Source organism: Orcinus orca, chromosome 1 (genome assembly GCF_937001465.1).
Source record: "Orcinus orca chromosome 1, mOrcOrc1.1, whole genome shotgun sequence".
In the NCBI taxonomy this organism is placed as follows: domain Eukaryota; kingdom Metazoa; phylum Chordata; class Mammalia; order Artiodactyla; family Delphinidae; genus Orcinus; species Orcinus orca.
In genome coordinates this window covers 112847588-112874044 of record NC_064559.1, presented here as the reverse complement: position 1 = coordinate 112874044, position 26457 = coordinate 112847588, and the positions used below count along the sequence as shown (strand labels likewise).

At 38.0% G+C, this 26457-nt stretch overlaps 1 protein-coding gene across 5 annotated transcripts in view; it reads left to right on the top strand.

Moving 5' to 3' along the window:
• The window catches only part of MAGI3 (membrane associated guanylate kinase, WW and PDZ domain containing 3), a 277553-nt gene that overhangs the window by 165601 nt on the left and 85495 nt on the right, over positions 1 to 26457 (top strand). For 4 of the 5 annotated variants that reach the window (XM_004263197.4, XM_033435686.2, XM_004263198.3 and 1 more), the window contains exon 3: positions 21022 to 21141. The exons of the other annotated variant lie outside the window; for it this stretch is intronic. In XM_004263197.4, coding sequence (XP_004263245.1) covers positions 21022 to 21141 — 120 coding nt within the window. The remainder of the gene's footprint in view (positions 1 to 21021; positions 21142 to 26457) is intronic. 5 annotated transcript variants of the gene reach the window in all.

The following is a 26457-nucleotide window of genomic DNA, read 5'->3' as shown; positions in this document are numbered from 1 at the left end:
GCTCCCTCCTTCCTTGTTAAAGCAAGGTAATAAAAATATGTACTTGTACTTTTTGCTGCCCTCTGCCACTTTTACTCGATCTTCTTTTTAACTTACTTCCACTGTCCTAGTTTTGCAGTTTCTCCCCAGCGTGAGGGGGAGAAAGGAGCCTTAGAAAGGAGCTCTACAATTTATTTGTTTTAATTCATAGTTTCCAAACAGCTACAGCTACTTCAGATCCTAACAGGAACTCCTAACTTAAAATTGAACTGCCCAAAACACTTCCAAGAATCTAGAAGCCCTAATGCATCAGTAGCAGTTAGCAAACTGAATGGTCACATCTGGTCTCTAAATGTAATTCTTTACTAAAAGATGCCAGATTAGGACTTCCCTGGTGGTCCAGTGGTTAAGAATCCGCCAGCCAATGCAGGGGACACGGGTTCAGGCCCTGGTCCGGGAAGAACCCACATGCCGCGGAGCAACTGAGCCCGTGTGCCACAACTACTGAGCCTGCGCTCTAGAGCCTGTGAGCCACAACTACCAAAGCCCATGTGCCTAGAGCCCATGCTCTGCAACAAGAGAAGCCACCACAATGAGAAGCCTGCACACCACAACGAAGAGTAGCCCCTGCTCGCCACAACTAGAGAAAGCCCATATACAGCAACAAAGACCTAACGCAGCCAAAAATACATAAATAAATAATAAAAATAAATTAATTATAAAAAAGGAAATTAAAAAAAAAAAGATGCCAGTTCTTCCTGGAGAACATTCTGATTCTCTGTCTGGGGCAAGGAAAGTACAAGGTGAGCTTGGAATATCCAATTGTATCAGAAAGTATGCTTAAAAAATTTGGGGGACATATCAGAAGAACATAAAGAAAAAAATGCCACCTAGATGGGGTGCCCACTGACAAAATCTGAGACAATTTAAACAACAAAATTAATAAGAGAGAAAGAGAGACTTCTACTGTTGTCAGACATTGCACTATAGATAAAACACAACTGTGACCCCTAAGAGAAGAGGAAAGGAGACTGCACACAGAGGAGTCCTGTAATTTCCTCAGCTTTCTTCCTGGAGGCACTTTTGAGGCTACAGCACAGTAAGGAAGAGCCCAGGCAGAGTTTAGCAGACTCTGAGTTGAGGGGACATATGAAATATGAGTTCAAGAAGTCTGAGGTGTTTGGAATTTGTAAGACAGGGTGTCAGAGAGGAAAGAACTATGAAGACAAGGAGTTCAGGCAAACTGCATAGGTGCCTCCTTGGGTCTGTTGCTGAATACTAAGCTGAGAATGTGTAGGATGAGACTTCACGTAGCAGGGCGGAGAACTGTCTGTGAGCTGTAAGATTAACAATACCAGAGCTTACACAGGACCAAGAGAAATTTGAGTGCTAACCAGACTGAGTGGAGAGACCCCGTTAGGGTCATGGCTTACTAGTAGGGTTAAAATGACCATAGATTAAGCTCCTTGAGGCCCATTTTAACAAAATTAAATATAAAAAGTCCCCAAAGGATCAAGTGAATATGCATGTAACTTAACTGTTAGTAAAAATAAAGGAAAGGGGGGGGGAAGGGAATAATCCACACTCTTTAAAGGAAGTCAACAAAATCTGGACACTGAATAACATAATACTCACAATGTCCAGTGTCTAATAAAAAAGTACTAGGCATACAAAAAAACAAGGAAATGCGACCCATAAAAGAAAAGTGAGCTGATTAAAGAAAAGAATAATAATTTTTTTTAAAAAACAGAAGGGACACAGATAATGACCATACCAAGAATTTTAAAGTTATCATAAGTATGCTCAAGGATTTAAAGGACAATATGAACAGAATAAAGAGAAAACAAGATGTATACTTTTAAAAAGAACTAAATGGAACTTCAGAAATTCACTGGATGGGCTTAACAGCAGATTAGGAACTGCAAAAGAAAAGATCAGTGAACTTGAAGACTTAGCAATATAAACTAATCAAACAAACATGGAGAGGAAAAAGAGTAAAACAGTGAACTTTTTAAAAGCAACCAAATAGTGAGAGAGACAGAGAGACTTCTACCTCTGCAACAAAGGTCTAACTGGTACTGGATTTACCGTCTTATCATAAACAACCAGAACTTGGGCAAGATATCTATAACAGCTGTTTTCAGACATTGGATTATAAGCAGAACAGGACTGTGATCTGCTCATATTGACCTATGGCACACTATCAAGCCAAAGTGGGGGAAGCAGAAAAAATATTTGAAGAAATAGTGGCTGAAATATTTGCAAATTCAATGAAAACTATAAACCCATAGATCAAAGAATCTCAACAAACCCCAAGAAGAAGAAACATTTAAAAACAAAAAAGATCAATGTACATAATGATCTCATTGCTGAAAACCAGTGATAAAGAGAAAATGTGAAAGGCAGACCGAAAAAGAGGTACATGCGGGGAATATAGAATGACTGCAGACTTATCAACAGAAACAGTACAAACTGGAAGTCAGTCAAATGTCATCTTTAAGATGCTGGAAAGAAAAAATGCCAACTATATAAAGTAAAAATATCCTTAAAAATAAAGAGAAATAAAGAAATTTTTGAGACAAAAAAGGATGAGGGAATTTTTCTCTAGCAGACTTGTACTATAAGCAATAGTAAAGGAAATTCTTTAGGTGGAATGGAAATGATACCAGAATGAGAACTAAAAGGAAAATAGAAAAAACTTCATAATTATAGTTCAAGATTTCAATACCCACTTTAGAAAAAGTAAGCAAAAAATCAATAAGTTTATAACACGAATAACACTTTCAACCAACTTGACCTAATTGTTATTTGTTAGAGCATACTACCCAATAATACAAGGATATACATTCTTTTCTAGTGCACGTGGAACATTTACAAATATAGACCATATTCTGGACCATAAAACAAGAGTCAGTAAATTTAAGAGGATTTAAATCGTACAAAATATGTTCTCTGATCATAATGGAATTAAATTAGAAATCATTTATAGAAACATATCTGGAAAATCTCCAAATATTTGGAAATTAAATAGCACACTTCTAACTAACTTGTGAGTTAAAGAATAAGCCACAAGGAAAATTACAAAGTATCACACATATCAATACAACATATCGATTTGTGGGATGTTGCTAGAGCAGTACTTAGAGGGAAATTTATAGTATTAAATACTTACATTAGAAAATAATAAAGATCAATGATCTAAATTTCTACCTTAAGAAGAGCAAAGTAAACCCAAATTAAGTAGCAGGAAGGAAATAATAAAGATAAGAGCAGAAATCAATAAACTAGAAAACAGAGAAATGATAGAGAAAAATCCGTGAAATCCAAAGCTGCTTCTTTCAGATTAATAAAAGTGATAAACAGCAATGTTGAGAATGGGAAAGGTGGCATCACTGAAAATCCTACAGATGTTAGGTGGATAATAAGGAATATGCTAAACAACTTTATACCAATAAACTCAACAACTCAGATGAAATGGATAAATTCTTTGGAAGACAAAAACTATCAATGCTCACTCAAGAAAAAATAGATGAACTGAACAGCCCTCTATCTATTAAAGAAATTAAATTTGTAGTTTGTAACTTTCCCAAATTTCCAAAATTTGTAGTTTGTAACTTGTAACTTAAGGCCCAGAAGGTACTGGTGAATTGTTCCAAATATTTAAAGAAGAAATAATGCCAATTCTACATAACCTTTTCTGAAAATTAGAACAGTTCCCAACCTCACTCTGTGATCTGAGCATTATCCTGATTCTAAAGTGAGATAAAAACTAGATCAGGGACTTCCGGGAAGATGGCGGAAGAGTAAGACGCGGAGATCACCTTCCTCTCCACAGATACACCAGAAATACATCTACGCGTGGAACAACTCCTACGGAGCACCTACTGAACGCTGGCAGAAGACCTCAGACCTCCCAAAAGGCAAGGAACCCCCCACGTGCCTGGTTAGGGCAAAAGAAAAAACTAAACAGAGACAAAAGGATAGGGACGGGTCCTGCACCAGCGGGAGAGAGCTGTGAAGGAGGAAAAGTGTCCACACACTAGGAAGCCCCTTCGCGGGTGGAGACTTTGGGAGGCGGAGTGGGGGAGCTTGGGAGCCGCGGAGGAGAGCACAGCAACAGGGGTGCGGAGGGCAAAGCGGACAGATTCCAGCGCAGAGGATCGGGCCGACCGGCACTCACCAGCCGAGAGGCTTGTCTGCTCACCCGCCGGGGCGGGCGGGGCTGGGAGCTGAGGCTCCGGCTTTTGTCGGAGCGCCGGGAGAGGACTGAGGTTGGCGGCGTGAACACAGCCTGCAGGGCGTTGGTGCGCCGCGGCTGGCCGGGAGAGAGTCCGGGGAGGGGTCTGGACCTGCCGAAGAGGCAAGAGACTTTTACGTCCCTCTTTGTTTCCTGGTGCACGAGGAGAGGGGATTAAGAACGCTGCTTGAGCGAGCTCCAGGGACGGGCGCGAGCCGCGGCTAAGAGTGCGGAGCCCAGAGACGGACATGGGACGCTAAGGCCGCTGCTGCCGCCGCCAGGAGGCCTGTGTGCGAACACAGGTCACTAGCCACACGCCCTTCCGGGGAGCCTGTGCAGCCCGCCACTGCCAGGGTCCCGGGATCCAGGGACGGCTCCCCCGGGAGAGCGCACGGCGCGCCTCAGGCTGCAGCATCACGCCGGCCTCTGCCGCTGCAGGCCCGCCCCGCACTCCGTGCCCCTCCCTACCCCCCCGGCCTGGGTGAGCCAGAGCCTCCGAATCAGCGGCTCCTTTAACCCCGTCCTGTCTGAGCAAAGAACAGACGCCCTCCGGCAACCTACACGCACAGGCGGGGCCAAATCCAAAGCTGAGCCCCTGGGAACTGTGAGAACAAAGAAAAGAAAGGGAAATCTCTCCCAGCAGCCTCAGAAGCAGCGGATTAAAGCTCCACAATCAACTTGATATACCCTGCATCTGTGGAATACCTGAATAGACAACGAATCATCCCAAATTAAGGAGCCCTGTGGATGAAAGGCTCTTGGTGCTGCAGCCAGGAGTCAGTGCTGTGCCTCTGAGGTGGGAGAGCCAACTTCAGGACACTGGTCCACAAGAGGCCTCCCAGCTGCACATAATATCAAACAGCAAAAATCTCCGAGAGATCTCCATCTCAAGGCCAGCACCCAGCTTCACTCAACGACCAGCAAGCTACAGTGCTGGACAGCCTATGCCAAACAACTAGCAAGACAGGAACACAACCCCACCCATTAGCAGAGAGGCTGCCCAAAATCATAATAAGTCTACAGACACCCCAAAACACACCACCAGACGTGGACCTGCCCACCAGAAAGACAAGATCCAGCCTCATCCACCAGAACACAGGCACTAGTACCCTCCACCAGGAAGCCTACACAACCCACCGAACCAACCTTAGCCACTGGGGACAGACACAAAAAACAACAGGAACTACAAACCTTCAGCCTGCAAAAAAGGAGACCCCAAACACAGTAAGATAAGCAAAATGAAAAGACAGAAAAACACACAGCAGATGAAGGAGCAAGATAAAAACCCACCAGACCTAACAAATGAAGAGGAAATAGGCAGCCTACCTGAAAAAGAATTCAGAATAATGATAGTAAGGTTGATCCGAAATCTTGGAGATAGAATGGACAATAGAATGGACAAATTGCAAGAATCAGTTAACAAGGACCTAGAAGAACTAAAGATGAAACAAGCAACGATGAACAACACAATAAATGAAATTAAAAGTACTCTAGATGGGATCAATAGCAGAATAACTGAGGCAGAAGAACGGATAAGTGACCTGGAAGATAAAATAGTGGAAATAACTACTGCAGAGCAGAATAAAGAAAAAAGAATGAAAAGAACTGAGGACAGTCTCAGAGACCTCTGGGACAACATTAAACGCACCAACATTCGAATTATAGGGGTTCCAGAAGAAGAAGAGAAAAAGAAAGGGACTGAGAAAATATTTGAAGAGATTATAGTTGAAAACTTCCCTAATATGGGAAAGGAAATAGTTAATCAAGTCCAGGAAGCACAGAGAGTCCCATACAGGATAAATCCAAGGAGAAATACGCCAAGACACATATTAATCAAACTGTCAAAAATTAAATACAAAGAAAACATATTAAAAGCAGCAAGGGGAAAACAACAAATAACACACAAGGGAATCCCCATAAGGTTAACAGCTGATCTTTCAGCAGAAACTCTGCAAGCCAGAAGGGAGTGGCAGGACATATTGAAAGTGTTGAAGGAGAAAAACCTGCAACCAAGATTACTCTACCCAGCAAGGATCTCATTCAGATTTGATGGAGAAATTAAAACCTTTACAGACAAGCAAAAGCTGAGAGAGTTCAGCACCACCAAACCAGCTCTACAACAACTGCTAAAGGAACTTCTCTAGGCAAGAAACACAAAAGAAGGAAAGGACCTACAATAACGAACCCAAAACAATTAAGAAAATGGGAATAGGAACACACATATCGATAATTACCTTAAACGTAAATGGACTAAATGCTCCCACCAAAAGACACAGATTGGCTGAATGGATACAAAAACAAGACCCATATATTTGCTGTCTACAAGAGACCCACTTCAGACCTAGAGACACATACAGACTGAAAGTAAGGGGATGGAAAAAGGTATTTCATGCAAATGGAAACCAAAAGAAAGCTGGAGTAGCAATTCTCATATCAGACAAAATAGACTTTAAAACAAAGACTATTAGAAGAGACAAAGAAGGACACTACATAATGATCAAGGGATCGATCCAAGAGGAAGATATAACAATTGTAAATATTTATGCACCCAACATAGGTGCACCTCAATACATAAGGCAAATACTGACAACCATAAAAGGGGAAATCGACAGTAACACATTCATAGTAGGGGACTTTAACACCCCATTTTCACCAATGGACAGATCATCCAAAATGAAAATAAATAAGTAAACACAAGCTTTAAATGATACATTAAACGAGATGGAGTTAATTGATATTTATAGGACATTCCATCCAAAAACAACAGAATACACATTCTTCTCAAGTGCTCATGGAACATTCTCCAGGATAGGTCATATCTTGGGTCACAAATCAAGCCTTGGCAAATTTAAGAAAATTGAAATTGTATCAAGTATCTTTTCTGACCACAACGCCATGAGACTAGATATCAATTACAGGAAAAGATCTGTAAAAAATACAAACACATGGAGGCTAAACAATACACTACTTAATAATGAAGTGATCACTGAAGAAATCAAAGAGGAAATCAAAAAATATCTAGAAACAAATGACAATGGAGACACAACGACCCAAAACCTGTGGGATGCAGCAAAAGCAGTTCTAAGGGGGAAGTTTATAGCAATACAAGCCCACCTTAAGAAGCAGGAAACATCTCGAATAAACAACCTAACCTTGCACCTCAAGCAATTAGAGAAAGAAGAACAAAAAAACCCCAAAGCTAGTAGAAGGAAAGAAATCATAAAAATCAGATCAGAAATAAATGAAAAAGAAATGAAGGAAACAATAGCAAAGATCAATAAAACTAAAAGCTGGTTCTTTGAGAAGATAAACAAAATAGATAAACCACTAGCCAGACTCATCAAGAAAAAAAGGGAGAAGACTCAAATCAATAGAATTAGAAATGAAAAAGGAGAGGTAACAACTGACACTGCAGAGATAAAAGAGATCATGAGAGATTACTACAAGCAACTCTATGCCAATAAAATGGACAATCTGGAAGAAAGGGACAAATTCTTAGAAATGCACAACCTGCCAAGACTGAATCAGGAAGAAATAGAAAATATGAACAGACCAATCACAAGCACTGAAATTGAAACTGTGATTAAAAATCTTCCAACAAAGAAAAGCCCAGGACCAGATGGCTTCACAGGCGAATTCTATCAAACATTTAGAGAAGAGCTAACACCTATCCTTCTCAAACTCTTCCAAAATATAGCAGAGGGAGGAACACTCCCAAACTCCTTCTACGAGGCCACCATCACCTTGATACCAAAACCAGACAAGGATGTCACAAAGAAAGAAAACTACAGGCCAATATCACTGATGAACATAGATGCAAAAATCCTCAACAAAATACTAGCAAACAGAATCCAACAGCACATTAAAAGGATCATACACCATGATCAAGTGGGGTTTATTCCAGGAATGCAAGGATTCTTCAATATACGCAAATCTATCAATGTAATAAACCATATTAACAAACTGAAGGAGAAAAACCATATGATCATCTCAATAGATGCAGAGAAAGCTTTTGACAAAATTCAACACCCATTTATGATAAAAACCCTGCAGAAAGTAGGCATAGAGGGAACTTTCCTCAACATAATAAAGGCCATATATGACAAGCCCACAGCAAACATCATCCTCAATGGTGAAAAACTGAAAGCATTTCCACTAAGATCAGGAACAAGACAAGGTTGCCCACTCTCACCACTCTTATTCAACATAGTTTTGGAAGTTTTAGCCACAGCAATCAGAGAAGAAAAGGAAATAAAAGGAATCCAAATCGGAAAAGAAGAAGTAAAGCTGTCACTGTTTGCAGATGACATGATCCTATACATAGAGAACCCTAATGATGCTACCAGAAAACTACTAGAGCTAATCAATGAATTTGGTAAAGTGGCAGGATACAAAATTAATGCACAGAAATCTCTGGCATTCCTATATACTAATGATGAAAAATCTGAAAGTGAAATCAAGAAAACACTCCCATTTACCATTGCAACAAAAAGAATAAAATATCTAGGAATAAACCTACCTAAGGAGACAAAAGATCTGTATGCAGAAAATTATAAGACACTGATGAAAGAAATTAAAGATGATACAAATAGATGGAGAGATATACCATGTTCTTGGATTGGAAGAATCAACATTGTGAAAATGACTCTACTACCCAAAGCAATCTATAGATTCAATGCAATCCCTATCAAACTACCAGTGGCATTTTTCACAGAACTAGAACAAAAAATTTTGCAATTTGTATGGAAACACAAAAGACCCCAAATAGCCAAAGCAATCTTGAGAACGAAAGAAGGAACTGGAGGAATCAGGCTCCCAGACTTCAGACTATACTACAAAGCTACAGTTATCAAGACGGTATGGTACTGGCACAAAAACAGAAAGATAGATCAATGGAACAGGATAGAAAGACCAGAGATAAACCCACGCACATATGGTCACCTTATCTTTGACAAAGGAGGCAGAAATATACAGTGGAGAAAGGACAGCCTATTCAATAAGTGGTGCTGGGAAAACTGGACAGCTACATGTAAAAGTATGAGATTAGATCACTCCCTAACACCATACACAAAAATAAGCTCAAAATGGATTAAAGACCTAAATGTAAGGCCAGAAACTATCAAACTCTTAGAGGAAAACATAGGCAGAACACTCTATGACATAAATCACAGCAAGGTCCTTTTTGACCCACCTCCTAGAGAAATGGAAATAAAAACAAAAGTAAACAAATGGGACCTAATGAAACTTAAAAGCTTTTGCGCAGCAAAGGAAACCATAAACAAGACCAAAAGACAACCCTCAGAATGGGAGAAAATATTTGCAAATGAAGCAACTGACAAAGGATTAATCTCCAAAATTTATAAGCAGCTCATGCAGCTTAATAACAAAAGAACAAACAACCCAATCCAAAAATGGGCAGAAGGCCTAAATAGACATTTCTCCAAAGAAGATATACAGAGTGCCAACAAACACATGAAAGAATGCTCAACATCACTAATCATTAGAGAAATGCAAATCAAAACTACAATGAGATATCATCTCACACCAGTCAGAATGGCCATCATCAAAAAATCTAGAAACAATAAATGCTGGAGAGGGTGTGGAGAAAAGGGAACCCTCTTACACTGTTGGTGGGAATGTAAATTGATACAGCCACTGTGGAGAACAGTATGGAGGTTCCTTAAAAAGCTACAAATAGAACTACCATATGACCCAGCAATCCCACTATTGGGCATATACCCTGAGAAAACCAAAATTCAAAAAGAGTCATGTACCAAAATGTTCATTGCAGCTCTATTTACAATAGCCCAGAGATGGAAACAACCTAAGTGTCCATCATCGGATGAATGGATAAAGAAGATGTGGCACATATATACAATGGAATATTACTCAGCCATAAAAAGAGACGAAATTGAGCTATTTGTAATGAGGTGGATAGACCTAGAGTCTGTCATACAGAGTGAAGTAAGTCAGAAAGAGAGAGACAAATACCGTATGCTAACACATATATATGGAATTTAAAAAAAAAATGTCATGAAAAACCTAGGGGTGAAACAGGAATAAAGACACAGACTAGTATACTAGAGAATGGACTTGAGGCTATGGGGAGGGGGAAGGGTAAACTGTGATAAAGCGATAAAGAGGCATGGACATGTATACACTACCAAACGTAAGGCAGTTAGCTAGTGGGAAGCAGCCGCATAGCACAGGGAGATCAGCTCGGTGCTTTGTGACCGCCTGGAGGGGTGGGATAGGGAGGGTGGGAGGGAGGGAGACGCAAGCGGGAAGAGATATGGGAATATATGTATATATATAACTGATTCATTTTGTTGTGAAGCTGAAACTAACATACCATTGTAAAGCAATTATACTCCAATAAAGATGTTAAAAAAAAAAACAGGAAGTTATCAAGCCATGAAAAGACATGGAAGAACTTTAAATACATATTACTAAAAGACAAAAAAATTATTAAGAGGCTACATACTGTATGATTCCAATTATATGACATTCTGAAAAACAGAAAACTATGGAGACAGTAAAGGTCAGTGGTTACCAAGGGTTGCGGGGAGGAAGGATGAATAGGGTAGAGCACAGAGAATTTTAGGGCAGTGAAACTATTCTGTGTGATACTGTGAAGCTGGATACATGTCATTTTTATTTGTCAAAACCCGCAGATTATGTAACACCATGAGTGAAACCTGATGTAAACTATGGACTCTGGGGGATAATCACGTGCCATAGATTGTAACAATCTACCACTGCAGTGAAATGCTGATAGCAGGGGAATCTGTGCGTATGTTTAGGGAGGTATATATGGGTACTCGCTGTATTTTCTTCTCAATTTTGCTATGAACCTAAAATTTCCTCTAAAAAATAGTCTATTAAAAAGAAAATGCTCTAAAAAAAAAAAAAAAAAACTAGATCAAAATTTTTCATGAACACAGACTCAAAATCTTTTAAATATTTTAGCAAATCAATATATAGCAATAGAGAAAAAAGATAACACATTATGACCAAGTGGGATTTGTCCGAGGAATGCAAGGTTGGTATAACATTTGAAGATTAACATAGTAACAGACTAGAAAAGACATGTGATCTTCTCAATAGGTGCTGAAAAAACATTTGACGAAGTCCAACACTAGTTCATGATAGAACCTCTCAGAACACTAGTCTGCCTGTTTATTACTCACTGCCTCTTGGCTTCAAATCTGCTCTTTTTGCCTGCTTATGATACTGTCACATTTTTCCCTTACCACCTGACACAATGTTAAGCTTCCTCAGTAGAGTGTGCAGGAAGGATACTAGAAAGAAGAGGCTTCTTTTCCTGGTTCCAGTGTGTCTTTTTCTTTTTGCTTCTGCCTGCAAAAAGATACTCAGTAAGTTTTAGCAGCACTCTACCAGTCAGCTACCTAGTGGCAAGTTCAGTAATGCACCTGGGCAGGGGTAGGGAGGGGGATGAGGGGGAGGGGTGGGGGTGGGGGGAGTCCCAGCAGCAAGTTCAGGAACACCCTCATAGGTGGCTTCATTTGTTCCACCAATGCACCAGCTGAATTCCTCCCAGTTTCCTGATGAGTTCTGTGGGGACCCCAGCAGGCTTCCCAGATTTCAGCAATATCTCTTTGTAAGTGGTTTTCCAGTGGGTTTCTAGCAAGCCTAGCCAGTGTCCCAGCTGGTTTTCCAGTAAGTCCAAAACACCCCCTACATCATCCCTACCACTCAAGGCTGCTTGTTGGTGAATTTTATTGGTACTCCAGCAGACAGTTCCCTGCCCACCAGCCTCAGTCTACTGATTGTGAACCAGCCCTGTCCCAAGGCAACCCAGTAAACTTCTCTACCATCCAGTGGGCTGCTACACACCTTCTCCAGCAAGGTCTGAATCCCAGACTTTCAGAGCATCTCTTTGAGGATGGTACTCTTTAGAGTTCTCTTTTATTCCCTTTTAGTTAATTCTTTATAAATAGTTGATAATTCTTTACATTAAGCTGTCTTTGTTCAAGTTACCATCTAGTTTCTTGCTCCTCTTTGGACCCTGGCTGATACAGAATTGGTACTGGTAGTAGTTCCAAGAAGGGATTTTAGGATTGGTTTTGGTTGTGTACTTGGGCTTCAGCCCAGAGCCAGATTCCTTCCAGTGGGAAGTAGGTTGCTGGTAATTCGTGACAAGTGGAATCACAATTTAATCATAGTATAACCTGTGGCTGATTGTGATGAAGTACCAGCTGAGCCAAGTACCTTGGGACCCAAGTGACTGCTACACTTGACCATTATAGCAGTAATAATGGCTGTAAACACTGAGGTATGGGGTGGATTCTCCTGAGTGCACCAAGCACTTAAACAGAGAAAATGACAGTATAAAATCAAATGGTTTATTATTATTAGAAACTAATATAACAAGATTTTAATAACACTTTTAAATGATCTCAACCTGATACAGCCATTTGCTAACAGAAAACCTTAAAAGAAGGGAACATTAACACAAAATAAATGCCAAATAAAACTCATCTAAAAATTTGAAGAGTAATACCACACATACTTAATATTTGAATTTTTCACTCCTGAAAGAAATGAAAATTTAAAGCACACAAAGTATCAATTGCATTATCTGATGGTCTTGATTTTTGTTTGGTAACAAATATTCAGACATAGAAAAAAATGTATTTCATTTTGCATTGACATTCATAGAATTGTTGAGTATGTCCAAAAGCATCTTCAGATTGGGTGTTAGCCATTGGTCATTCATATAAGCTTGTTTCCTTTTTTTTTTTTGTTCATGACCTACTATTCTTTTTTTTTTATCATCTTTATTGGAGTATAATTGCTTTACAATAGTGTTAGTTTCTGCTGTATAAGAAAGTGAATCATCTATACATATACATATATCCCCATATCTCCTCCCTCTTGCTTCTCCTTCCCACCCTCCCTATCCCACCCCTCTAGGTGGACACAAAGCACCGAGCTGATCTCCCTGTGCTATGCGGCTGCTTCCCACTAGCTATCTGTTTTACATATGGTAGTGTATATATGTCCACGCCACTCTCTCACTTCATTCCAGCTTACCCTTCTTCCTCCCCGTGCCCTCATGTCCATTCTCTACATCTTCGGCTTTATTCCTGTCCTGCCCCTAGGTTCCTCAGAACCATTTTTTTTTTTTTTTAGATTCCATATATATGTGTTAGCATACGGTATTTGTTTTTCTCTTTCTGACTTACTTCACTCTGTATGACAGTCTCTAGGTCCATCCACCTCACTACAAATAACTCAGTTTTGTTTCCTTTTATGGCTGAGTAATATTCCATTTTATATATGTGCCACATCTTCTTTATCCATTCATCTGTTGATGGACACTTAGGTTGCTTGCATGTCCTGGCTATTGTAAATAGAGCTGCAATGAACATTTTGGTACATGACTCTTTTTGAATTATGGTTTTCTCAGGGTATATGCCCAGTAGTGGGATTGCTGGGTCGTATGTTCTATTTTTAGTTTTTTAAGGAACCTCCATACTGTTCTCCATAGTGGCCGTATCAATTTACATTCCCACCAACAGTGTGAGAGGGTTCTCTTTTCTCTACACCCTCTCCAGAATTTATTGTTTGTAGACTTTTTGATGCTGGTCATTCTGACCCGTGTGAGGTGACACCTCATTGTAGTTTTGATTTGCGTTTCTCTAATGATTAATGATGTTGAGCATTCTTTCCTGTGTTTGTTGGCAATCTGTATATCTTCTTTGGAGAAATGTCTATTGAGGTCTTCCGCCCATTTTTGGATTGGGTTGTTTGTTTTTTTGTTATTGAGCTGCATGAGCTGCTTGTAAATCTTAGAGATTAATCCTTTGGCAGTTGCTTCATTTGCAAATATTTTCTCCCATTCTGAGGGTTGTCTTTTTGTCTTGTTTATGGTTTCCTTTGCTGTGCAAAAGCTTTGAAGTTTCATTAGGTCCATTTGTTTATTTTTGTTTTTATTTCTATTTCTCTAGGATTGTTTCTTTTTTTAATGATGAAAATATTTTGTTTTCTTGCCCTGATTTTGTTTTTGCCATTGAAATCTATGTTGCTTTTACTTCAGATTTTAGACCAGCTTCTGATTTCAGGTTGAAGTGTTCTGCAACAACATTCACTTCTTGCATTTCTTCTCTTCAAGTATTTACAAAGCACTGAAACTCACAGCTAATATCAAATGGTGAAAAATTCAGGAGAACTTTGTTGGATAGTGTTCAGGTAACATTCAGATCTCCCAACCAATGTCAAAAACGTTACACAGAATCATATAGCGAAACTGCCAATTTAAGGTCTTATCTAGCCTTCAAAACTTGTAATATTTTTGGAACATCACTCACAGGATTTATATAAATATATATAAACTTATTAACATTGTATTTGCAAGAACAACCCACCATTAGCAGCAGAGCCCTGACTACACACTTGCTGCATGGGAACAGCTGCAGGTAAGACTGACTGAGTAGATTGTGACTGCTGCTCTCCTCCAGGCTTCTGCCCTAGTCCCTGAAAATATCAGCTTTAACATTTGATTCTACTTTTCAGTGTTTCTTGCTCTTACTTTCAGTCGAAACCAGTAACATCTCTATTTCAAATTATTACGCTTTAATTCTCACAGCAGAACTATAATAAATTTTGTTCCCTCATTTTCCCCATCAACTGATTTTTCTTGGGATTTAGAAAAAGCAGATTTGCCGAGAAGCTCCAGAAAGGAATTCCTACATGGAAACTATAATGTAAATGAACTATAGCTCTCATATATTGTTGGTGGGAATGCAAAGTAGTGCATCTACTTTGGGACTTTTTCTTATAAAGTTAAACATACACTTATCCTATGACCCAGCAATTCTACTTCTAGGTATTAACCTAACATAAATTTAAATATAAATCTACCCAAAGACTTGTAAATGTACAGCTTTATTTATAGTACTGTCTTAAATCTGGAAACAACCCAAACGTCCACAAATGGTGAATGCATAATCAAATTTTGGTATATCTATACAGTGGAATACACCTCAGTGATAAAAGGATATTTAACAACAAACTGGATGAATCTCAAAAGTGTCATACAGAATGAAAGAAGCCAGACACAAACCACTACTGAAATCAAATTACTGTATGATTTCATTTATATGAGATTCTATTAAAGGCAAAATTATCGTGATGACAGATCAGTGGCTGCCACAGGGTGGGAGACTGCAAAAGGGCACAAGGAGACTTTTGGGGGGCAATGGTTCCCAAAATTCATAGAATTGTACTGTTAGAATTAGTGACTTTTATTGTAGATAAATTATATCATGATAAAGTGGCCAAATAAACTCCCCCAATTATATTCTTTTATATTATCAACAATTAGAAAATGAAAATTTACAAAAAGATATCCTGTATAGCATAAAAATATTTGAAATACCTAGAAATTAATCTAAATAAGTATAAAGTGTAAAGATCTCTATAAGGTCAAATTAAGGGACATTAAGGAAGATCTCAATATATTGAGATCTAAATATATTGGCATTCTTGTTCATGGATTAAAGACTCAATATGGTGAAGATATCAGGTCTCCTCAAATTGATTAATAGATTCCATAAAAATTCCAGCATTTTTGGCCCGATTCCAGAAGTTATATAGAAAGGCTATGAATAGAAAAAACAAGGTAAGTGGAATTGCTCTGCTATATTTCAAGATTTATCGTGGCAGTATAATAATTACAACACTGTGATAATGGTGCAGGAATGGTCAGTAGGTAAACGGGATGTAATAGAAAGCCCAGTGATAGACACCCAGTCTTATATGGGTGTTTCTATATAAGATTCCCATGACAGAAGTGCCATGGCTGATCAGGGAGGAAAATAATTGACTTTTCAATAAATCTTGTTGAACAACATTTGGAAAGAAAAGGAAATTGGACTACTACCTCCCATCAAGTCCAAAAAAAAAATGTTTTAGTACATTAAAGTACTAGATATGAAAGGCAAGGCTGTAATGCTTTTCAAAAAGAATATGGAATATCTCCATGGCCTTGGAAAGGATTTCTTCAACAAGACACAAAAGCCATTAGCTATAAAGGAAAGGACTGATAAATTTGACTACATTAAAATGAAAAACTTCTGTCATCAAAAGACCATTTATAAAAAAAAAAATGAAAAGAAATCACAGAGTGGGAGAAGATACTGTCTGTTCTGCAACATTTGTTTCAATAATGCAGGTAAGTTCATGTGTGATTGGCAAGTAGGTAGGAGAATGATGTCGACTGAACCAAGGTAATATTGGTTCTTATTTCATTTGCCCCAGCTAATGTTTTGCATCATCAAGTAAACACAGAATATACAAACATAGCCGAATGTTGTATCTACTGTGTATGATGCCTATTCACCTCAATTTTGCCTCTTTTCTCAATTTGAACTTGTGCTTTATCTTAAAATTGTTGATTGCACCTTTTGCCTTATCTTCGTTATTCAGTAGCCTCAACCCTCCATGTACCCCTTTCTGTCAAGCTACCTTTTCCTTTCATTTCTTTTTTTTCTTATTGTTTTTAAAGACAAAGTATTTTATTTACTCTAGTATTTTTTTATTAGGAATATAATATATCTTTTAAACTGTACTAATATTTTTCATTGGGATTGTTACTGATTTTACCAAGTGCTCTGTTTACAAAGTTGCAATAAGTTTTCAGAGATCAACCCTATCCTATTTTCTCCATAATCTTCTCTTATTTTTGGTGCATGATTTTGCAGAAAGCACTATCTGAAGAAAGCATATTTCACATTTTAGCAGAAATACCTCATCTGCAACACATATACCTGGGAAAAGGTGCAGTGCTTCAATACTGACACAATTATTTCACATTTTAACCTCTCTACAATTGGAATACATCTTACAATACATGAAATCTTTGAATTATAATTGCCAGTTTTTTTTTTATTTTTTAGGGATAAAATAATCGTGCATTTTAGAAGCTGTTGATTACTTAGATTTGATGAAGTAATGTAGTATCCAGAACGTAAAGAACTACAATTTTAAAAAGGCAGGCAACCCAGTAGAGAAATGGCAAAAGACTTGAACAGCCACTTCACAACAGAAGAAATCTCTGTGGCTAGTAAATATATGAAAAAGAATGTTTAATCTCATAAGGCAGCTGCACATTAAATACAGAGTGAGATGCCTTTACATACTTAGCATGTTGGCAAAAGTTTAAAAACCTGATGACAAATATTGATGTGGACACAAAAGGATGCATATGATATTATTCCCTTCATATGAAGTTACAAAACAGGCAACACTAAGCTGTGTTGCTCAGAAATGCATTACTTAGTTGGTAAAAACATTTTTAAAAGGAAAGGAAATCATCATCACAAATGTCAAGATGGTGGTTACTTTGGGGGTGGAGGGAGGGAGAGATTTATGATTGGAGGCACACAAGGGGGCTTTTGGCACCCTGGTAATGTTCTGTTTCTTCACCTGGATGAGTTTGCTTTATTATTACTTGTTAAACTTTATACATATATATGTTTTATGTACTTTTCTGTATATTTCAGAATAAGGCAAAAAGGAGGGAGGGATCAGTTATATCAAATGTTGTTGATTGGCCAAGTAATGTGAGGACTGAGACTTGACCATTGGGTTAAGCAAAGTGGAGACTGCTGATGCACATAACAAATTTTCTCAGTGGGAGTGGTTGGGGCAGTGATCTGATTGGAATGGGCCCACGAGAGAATGAGAGGAGAGGAATTGGAGACTGAGTAAGCAGAACTTGGAGGAATTTTTATGTAAAAAGGAGAAATATAGTGTTGACTGGAGGGGATGTACAAAGCTTTACATTAAACATATAGAGTATCAGGAGAATAGAAAGGTAAATTTTCTGGAATGCTGATGGCAATGTGGTAGGGTAGGGGAAGGTAGAGAATTTTTTATGTGTATGAGAGTACATGTTTTGAGGGGGAAGAAGTGAAAATTTATAATACATTTGTAAAAAGAATGAACATTAAAGCTACTTTGTGAGTCTTGGAAATATATATGTTGGAATCACACATAACATTTTATGTCTGTTAATGGAAAGAATCATGAACACCATCTTGCTCAATGCCACATTGCAGAAAGAGAACAAAGCCCAGAGGGATTAAGTGCTTGCTTGAAATTGTACCATTAATAATCATCCCAGACTAAAACGCAGAGTTGCTCCTGCCCCTCGGGTCAGTGCTTTTTTAAATAGTATTATCTATAATATGGTTTGCTCTTAAATTGGGTTTTATGTAGTCATTATGTTTTATAGTAGAGTTTATTTAGATAATATTTAAATTAGCCTTTGCTGCATAACAGACTACCCTAGAACTTAATGACTTAAAATAACCATCATGTATTATTTCTCATGATTTCATGGGTTGGCTGAGCTCAGCTGGGCCCACTCATGTTGCTGTAGTCACTGGAGGCTCAGCTGGGGTTGGAAGGGCTAAACTGGCCTCACTGATGTGCCTGGGGCCTTGGTGCTGTTTGTTGGTTGGGACTGTCGCCTGGACATCTGTACATGGTGGTGGGACTATTCCAAGGAGGCAAAGATGGAAATCTAGACTCCTGAACTTGCACAGCATCACATTAAATTATTCAAAGCAAGCTATAGTCCAGTCCAGATACAAGAGGTGAGGCAACAGGCCTCATCTCTTGATGGGAGGAGGTGCAAAATATGTGGCCGTGTTTTTCCATGTATCACAGCTGCTAATCGTAAATTTAATTGCTGAATTTATTTTCTAATGTTAACTTTTAATATGGAACTAAAAGCTGTTGATTTGGGGAATCTAACAATGTAATTTTAGTCAGTATATGAGAAACAAAAATTTGGTAATGAAAAAATGTTAAGAAAAAGGGAAGTTATGTTTTCCTAATTAATTTCGTATCCTGTGTGATGTAAGACAAAGAAATGCTCATTTTTATAAAAAGCTGAGTAAAAATAAGGGAAAAATTCATTGATTACAGTCTTTGTTGCTTAGAATATTGGCTTAATCATTATTTTCTGAGATCATCACCATTAATATTTTATCATCATCATTGTGGATTTTTTTCACATGTTACAGAATGTAATAGAATGTAATGCCACTAAAAAGTAAAAGCAATTAATAGTTTCCCATGAATTAATTTATAATAATGGTAGCATATTGCCAGGCCCTGTGCTAATTACGTTTGTAAAATTTCACTTAATTTATTTGACAACTCTCTATATTGAGTACCTACTGTGGTTCTTACATGGTGCCAAGACTTGAGGCTATTGCTCTGAACCAAGTAGACGTGGTCCCTGCATATTGCCATGCCCTAGATGGGAATCAAGGAAGGTTCTCTAAAGAAGCTTTCTAGGCCAGGACCTGAAGGATGAGTAGGAGTTAGCTGAGGTAAGAGAGGAAGGGAATAGGAAGTCTTCCAAGGAAAAGAATGGCTTGGACAAAGGCCTTGGAGTTAAGCGAGTGCAAGGAAGATTAAAAGAACTGGGGAAAAAAAAAATCTATTATGACTAAAGCCTAGAATGTGAAAGGCGTGAGGCAAGAAAGAAGCTGAAGAGGTAGCGTCTGGATTTTATGCCAGGATCATGGGAACCATTGATGGGTTTGGAGGTTTTTCGCTCAAGATTGTTTTAGAAGTCACTGGCTGCAGTTTGGGTAAGGGGTGTAGCCAGGGAGAAGAAAGGGTTGACCCTGGGAGGCCAACAATACAGGCCATAGATAATGATATGAATTAAGTGAGTGTGAGAATGAAGACAAGTATATAAATCCTACAGGTATTTAGGAGATGGAATCAACCAAATTTGGTGACTGGATGTAGAGCAGAGGGAATAACCCAAGGTGACTGACAGATTTCTGGCTTGGAGTGCTATTAGCAAGTAGGGAGCATAAATAGAGGAATAGGCTTGGGAAGGCATCCTTGGCAGGACAATATCCCAACCCTGTTTCCAGGCTAAGTACCTGGATCTCTTTTTTGTATTCTCTAGTATTTGAAATATTTCCAATATCAGTTCAAAAAAATATTGATTCTTGTTCAGTGAAATTCAGTAAAATATAGCAATGCTGCCATAACCTGAATTTATATCTTGGATCTGAAAAACATTTTACTTTGGCATTAATTCCTTAATAGATAGAAACTTAGTGCTCTGTTGCTGTAGTGAATTTCATTAAGCTATTTACTGCTTAATGTTTTGAAATTACTTGAAGAGAATAATGGCTAAGAAGCAATATGTGAATTCCTATCTTAAGCCCTAAGCCCTTTATTCATTAGTCTAAAATAATTTCATAATTAATACTTGTTCAAGTTTTTTTAATGGAGCTCAGTAAGAGTTTTTAAAAGTTGTTTTTCTTTTTTTATTGTCCTTTACAACTCTAGTGAGTAAAATGTTAGTTTACATTTATGCTAAAGAAGTAAAAATATGTAAGGTAGCTACATGAAAATGAAGCCTATCCTTGGTGGACTTATCTCTCCTTCAAATGTTAAGTAATAATAATTGAGGTTTAAAAGAAGAATTAACTGTTGTGTCTTGGAAAGTTAAGTTTTCTTGGACACTAACATTTTAATCTTTGTAATTTTGAATTTCATAGCCATCTTTAGCTTTTATTAAAGTATATTTACTCATCCTACATTATTTATTGTCCTACTTTCACCTAGGAATGTTAATTTGCCTAAAATTCTCTGATCATCACTCTAGAAGATACAATATATGCAGTAGTCTGTTTCCCATGTGTTCTCTATAAACTGCATTTTCTATTATTCTCAATGTTTTATAAGTTTAAAAGCACTTTACAACCTATTTTTTTCTTGTTGTTTTTTTTTTCCCTTAGGCACTACAAGGGCCCCCAGGGATGGGGAAGTACCAGGGGTGGACTATAATTTCATTTCTGTTGAACAGTTCAAAGCACTGGAAGAGAGTGGAGCATTATTAGAAAGTGGAACGTATGATGGTATGTCCTCAAATATTGACAACAGCAACCCAGAAAACTATCTGATTGATTGCAATTATTTCAGAGGGAATTTGGTCAGTAAAATACCATTTTTTTAAAGTTTTTTCTATCAGTCTTTGGGAGATTTTTCTTTTGATTAGGCTATTTGTAATTTACTAATTAAAATGGGATTAAACTATAAGCAAACACATTCTACATTATAAAGTTGATTGTGAACAAAATACTAAAATCATTCAAACTGGCCACAGTATGCATATTTCACTGGTAATTCACATTCATCATATGAACTCAACAAGTATTTGTGAGTTCTATTTGTGGTTGGAAATAAAACTACCGTACAATTTAAAAAATCTATTTATACCTTGCCTTTCTTAGAGAAAAGAGAATATAGATTTGAGGAGGAAAATAACAAAGACAGAAAAATTGGTTTTCTTTTCATAACTCTTTACTCACTTGATTCTAGGAAGTACTGAGTTAAGATCAATTTCAACTTTTAAATGATTCTTTGTTAGATCTTTTTTTTCTTTATCTAACACTCTTCACTGGCAAGCTTATGTACTCCCATAGCACCCTGTACTTTTCCATCATTGCTTTATCAGCTATTATAATTGCCTTTTTCACAAGCTCTGTGAAAGCAGATATTATGTCTTTCTTACTCAATATTATCTTCAGTGCCTAGAGATGGTGTTCAATAAGTATCTAACCATGAATTCAGCATATCCAAATATGCATTTGTGCTCTATCCAAAAGAATAATTTCTCTCTTTAGCTGCACCAAGAGCTCAAAACAGAGGAGTCTTCATTTGCTTCTTTCTTTTTCTCACAGTTTTCATCTAGTGTGTTACCAAATCTAGTCATTTCTTCCTTTGTAGCAGCTTTCACACTGCCTTCTTTTTTTTTTTTTTGATTTACAGTGTTGTGTTAGTTTCAGGTGTACTTTTTTTTAACATCTCTATTGGAGTATAATTGCTTTACAATGGTGTGTTAGTTTCTGCTTTATAACAAAGTGAATCAGTTATACATATGTTCCCATATCTCTTCCCTCTTGCGTCTCCCTCCCTCCCACCCTCCCTATCCCACCCCTCCAGGCGGTCACAAAGCACCGAGCTGATCTCCCTGTGCTGTGTGCCTCCTTCCCACTAGCTATCTATTTTATGTTTGGTAGTGTATATATGTCCATGCCACTCTCTCACTTTATCACAACTTACCCTTCCCCCTCCCCATATCCTCAAGTCCATTCTCTAGTAGGTCTGTGTCTTTATTCCCATCTTACCCCTAGGTTCTTCATGACCTTTTTTTTTTTTCTTAGATTCCATATATATGTGTTAGCATACAGTATATGTTTTTCTCTTTCTGACTTACTTCATTCTGTATGACAGACTCTAGGTCCATCCACCTCAGTACAAATATCTCAATTTCATTTCTTTTTATGGCTGAGTAATATTCCATTATATATATGTGCCACATCTTCTTTATCCATTCATCTGATGCTGGACACTTAGGTTGCTTCCAAGTCCTGGCTATTGTAAATAGAGCTTCAGTGAACATTTTGGTACATGACTATTTTTGAATTATGGTTTTCTCAGGGTATATGCCCAGTAGTGGGATTGCTGGGTCATATAGTAATTCTATTTGTAGTTTTTTAAGGAACCTCCATACTCTTCTCCATAGTGGCTGTATCAATTTACATTCCCACCAACAGTGCAAGAGTGTTCCCTTTTCTCCACACCCTCTCCAGCATTTATTGTTTCTAGATTTTTTTTTTTTTTTTTTTTGGTGGTACGCGGGCCTTTCATCGTTGTGCCCTCTCCCGCTGCGGAGCACAGGCTCCGGACGCGCAGGCTCAGCGGCCATGGCTCGCGGGCCCAGCCGCTCCGCGGCACGTGGGATCCTCCTGGACTGGGGCACGAACCCGTGTCCCCTGCACTGGCAGGCAGACTCCCAACCACTGCGCCACCAGGGAAGCCCTGTTTCTAGATTTTTTGATGATGGCCATTCTGACCGGTGTGAGATGATATCTCATTGTAGTTTTGATTTGCATTTCTCTAATGATTAATGAGGTTGAACATTCTTTCATGTGTTTGTTGGCAGTCTGTATATCTTCTTTGGAGAAATGTCTATTTAGGTCTTCTGCCCATTTTTGGATTGGGTTGTTTGTTTTTTTGTTATTGAGCTGCATGAGCTGCTTGTAAATCTTGGAGATTAGTCCTTTGTCAGTTGCTTCATTTGCAATTATTTTCTCCCATTCTGAGGGTTGTCTTTTTGTCTTGTTTATGGTTTCCTTTGCTGTGCAAAAGCTTTGAAGTTTCATTAGGTCCCATTTGTTTATTTTTGTTTTTATTTCCATTTCTCTAGGAGGTGGGTCAGAAAGGATCTTGCTGTGATTTATGTTATCTAGTGTTCTGCCTGTGTTTTCCTCTAAGAGTTTGATAGTTTCTGGCCTTACATTTAGGTCTTTAATCCATTTTGAGTTTATTTTTGTGTATGGTGTTAGGGAGTGTTCTAATTTCATTCTTTTACATGTACCTGTCCAGCTTTCCCAGCACCACTTATTGAAGAGGCTGTCTTTTCTCCACTATATATTCTTGCCTTCTTTATCAAAGATAAGGTGACCTTATGTGCGTGGGTTTATCTCTGAGCTTTCTATCCTGTTCCGTTGATCTATATTTCTCTTTTTGTGCCAGTACCATACTGTCTTGCTTACTGTAGCTTTGTTGTATAGTCTGAAGTCAGGGAGCCTGATTCCTCCAGCTCCATTTTTCGTTCTCACGATTGCTTTGGCAATTCGGGGTCTTTTGTGTTTCCATACAAATTGTGAAATTTTTTGTTCTAGTTCTGTGAAAAATGCCAGTGGTAGTTTGATAGGGATTGCATTGAATCTGTAGATTGTTTTGTATAGTAGAGTCATTTTCACAATGTTGATTCTTCCAATCCAAGAACATGGTATATCTCTCCATCTATTTGTATCATCTTTAATTTCTTTCATCAATGTCTTATAATTTTCTGCATACAGGTTTTTTGTCTCATTAGGTACGTTTATTCCTAGATATTTTATTCTTTTTGTTGCATTGGTAAATGGAAGTGTTTTCTTAATTTCACTTTCAGATTTTTCATCACTAGTGTATAGGAATGCAAGAGATTTCTGCGCCTTAATTTTGTATCCTGCTACTTTACCAAATTCATTGATTAGCTCTAGTAGTTTCCTGGTAGCATCTTTAGGATTCTCTATGTAGAGTATCATGTCATCTGCAAACAGTTACAGCTTTACTTCTTCTTTTCCGATTTGGATTCCTTTTATTTCTTTTTATTCTCTGATTGCTGTGGCTAAAACTGTCAAAACTATGTTGAATAAGAATTGTGAGAGTGGGCAGCCTTGTCTTGTTCCTGAAATTAGTGGAAATGCTTTCAGTTTTTCACCATAGGGGACGATGTTGGCTGTGGGTTTGTCATATATGGCCTTTATTATGTTGAGGAAAGTTCCCTCTATGCCTACTTTCTGCAGGTTTTTATCATTAATGAGTGTTGAATTTTGTCAGAAGCTTTTTCTGCATCTATTGAGATGATCATATGGTTTTTCTTCTTCAGTTTGTTAACATGGTGTATCACGTTGATTTATTTGCATATATTGAAGAATCCTTGAATTTCTGGAATAAACCCCACTTGATCATGGTGTATGATCCTTTTAATGTGCTGTTGGATTCTGTTTGCTAGTATTTTGTTGAGGATTTTTGCATCTGTGTTTATCAGTGATATTGGCCTGTAGTTTTCTACTGCCTTTCTTTTTACTTTTATCACCTCATTGTAGGCTCACTGGACTAGCTCATGCTGGCTGTCGCAGTTGATCTCATTTGTTCCAGTGTCTTCCCTCTCACCAGTACCCCCTGCTCGTTGCTACTGTGCTAGTCCTCCTCAAGTGCAGTTCTGGTCATATCTCTCTCCTTCAGAATCTTTAATGATTTCCTTTTGCCTGCTATGTTTGACCCAGCCACCCTTTCTGGGCTTAGCTCCCATGACTCATTCATTCATTTATTAATTTATTTGATCCTTCTTTCATACTGTGTGCCAAGCACTATCAGAGGGGCTAGAGATGCTGTGCTGAGCAATATTGAAATGATACTGCCTTCATAAATCCTATATCTTAGTGGGAAGGCAGTCAAAAAACAAACAAAGCAACCCAATTGAGATGTTATGAAGGAAACAAAAACAAGGGATTTAAAGGAAATAATAGGAATATCTTATTTAGATAAGATGGCCAGTGGAGACTTTTCAGAGGAAATGACAAATTTTTATGCAAATAGCCTGCTCTCATTCACCTCCCTCCTACAGGCAACCATTCTGATGTGTTTAATGTATATGTTTTTGTTTGCATGTGTTCTTACAAAATGTATATTGTGTCTTGTGTACATGTATTTATTATTTACATCTGGGCCATGTTCTAAATGTATCTCATTAGTTATTAACTGTTTTCACGTATTACTACTGTGTTTTTTAGATTCATCCATGTTGCTGTACTGTATTTGCATGTAATTCATTGTTTTTTTAACTGCTGCACAGTACTCCATGTTGTGAATCCACTACCTAACGATTCTCCTAGTGACGGACTTCCAGATTGCCTGCAACTCCTCATCACCACAGATAAATCTGCAACATCCTCACACACGTCTTCTTACAGACCTGTGTGAGAATGTCTGTGGAATATGTATCCAATTGTTGGGTTATAAGGTATACCTATAGTTAATGTGATGAAGTAGCTCTGGGTAGCTCTGCAGTCTCTATTCCCATCAGCAGTGCCATAGGGATTTGGTTCTGTAGCAGATGTAGTAATGACTCCACATACTCCTCAACACTTGGCATCATCCAGCTTTATAATGTTGCCAATTTGATGGTTGTAGAAGTGGTATCTCATTTTAATTTTAGTTTCTCTGGTAATCAGAGTTTGAGCATCTTTTCATATGCTTGTTAGTTTTCTTGGACTAATGCAAATTGTCTATTCATTTGCTTTGTCCATTTTTTAAAAAGTGGGATCTCAATCACATTCCAGTTTATAGACATTCCTTAGTTATTTAGATATTAATCCCTTATTGGATATAGATATTTTCTTCCATTCTGTCACCTAATAACCTTGTCCTGTGTTTCTTCATTAAACAGAAATCCTTAACTTTTGTCTATCAGATTTATCACTGTTTTCCTTATGATTTATGCTTTGAAGTTTCATTTAAGAAGTCGTTCTCTGCCCTTAGATCACAAAGATATTCCTCTACATTTGCTTCTGTTACGAACATGAACAGTCATCCACCCTTTCACAACCATAAGATTT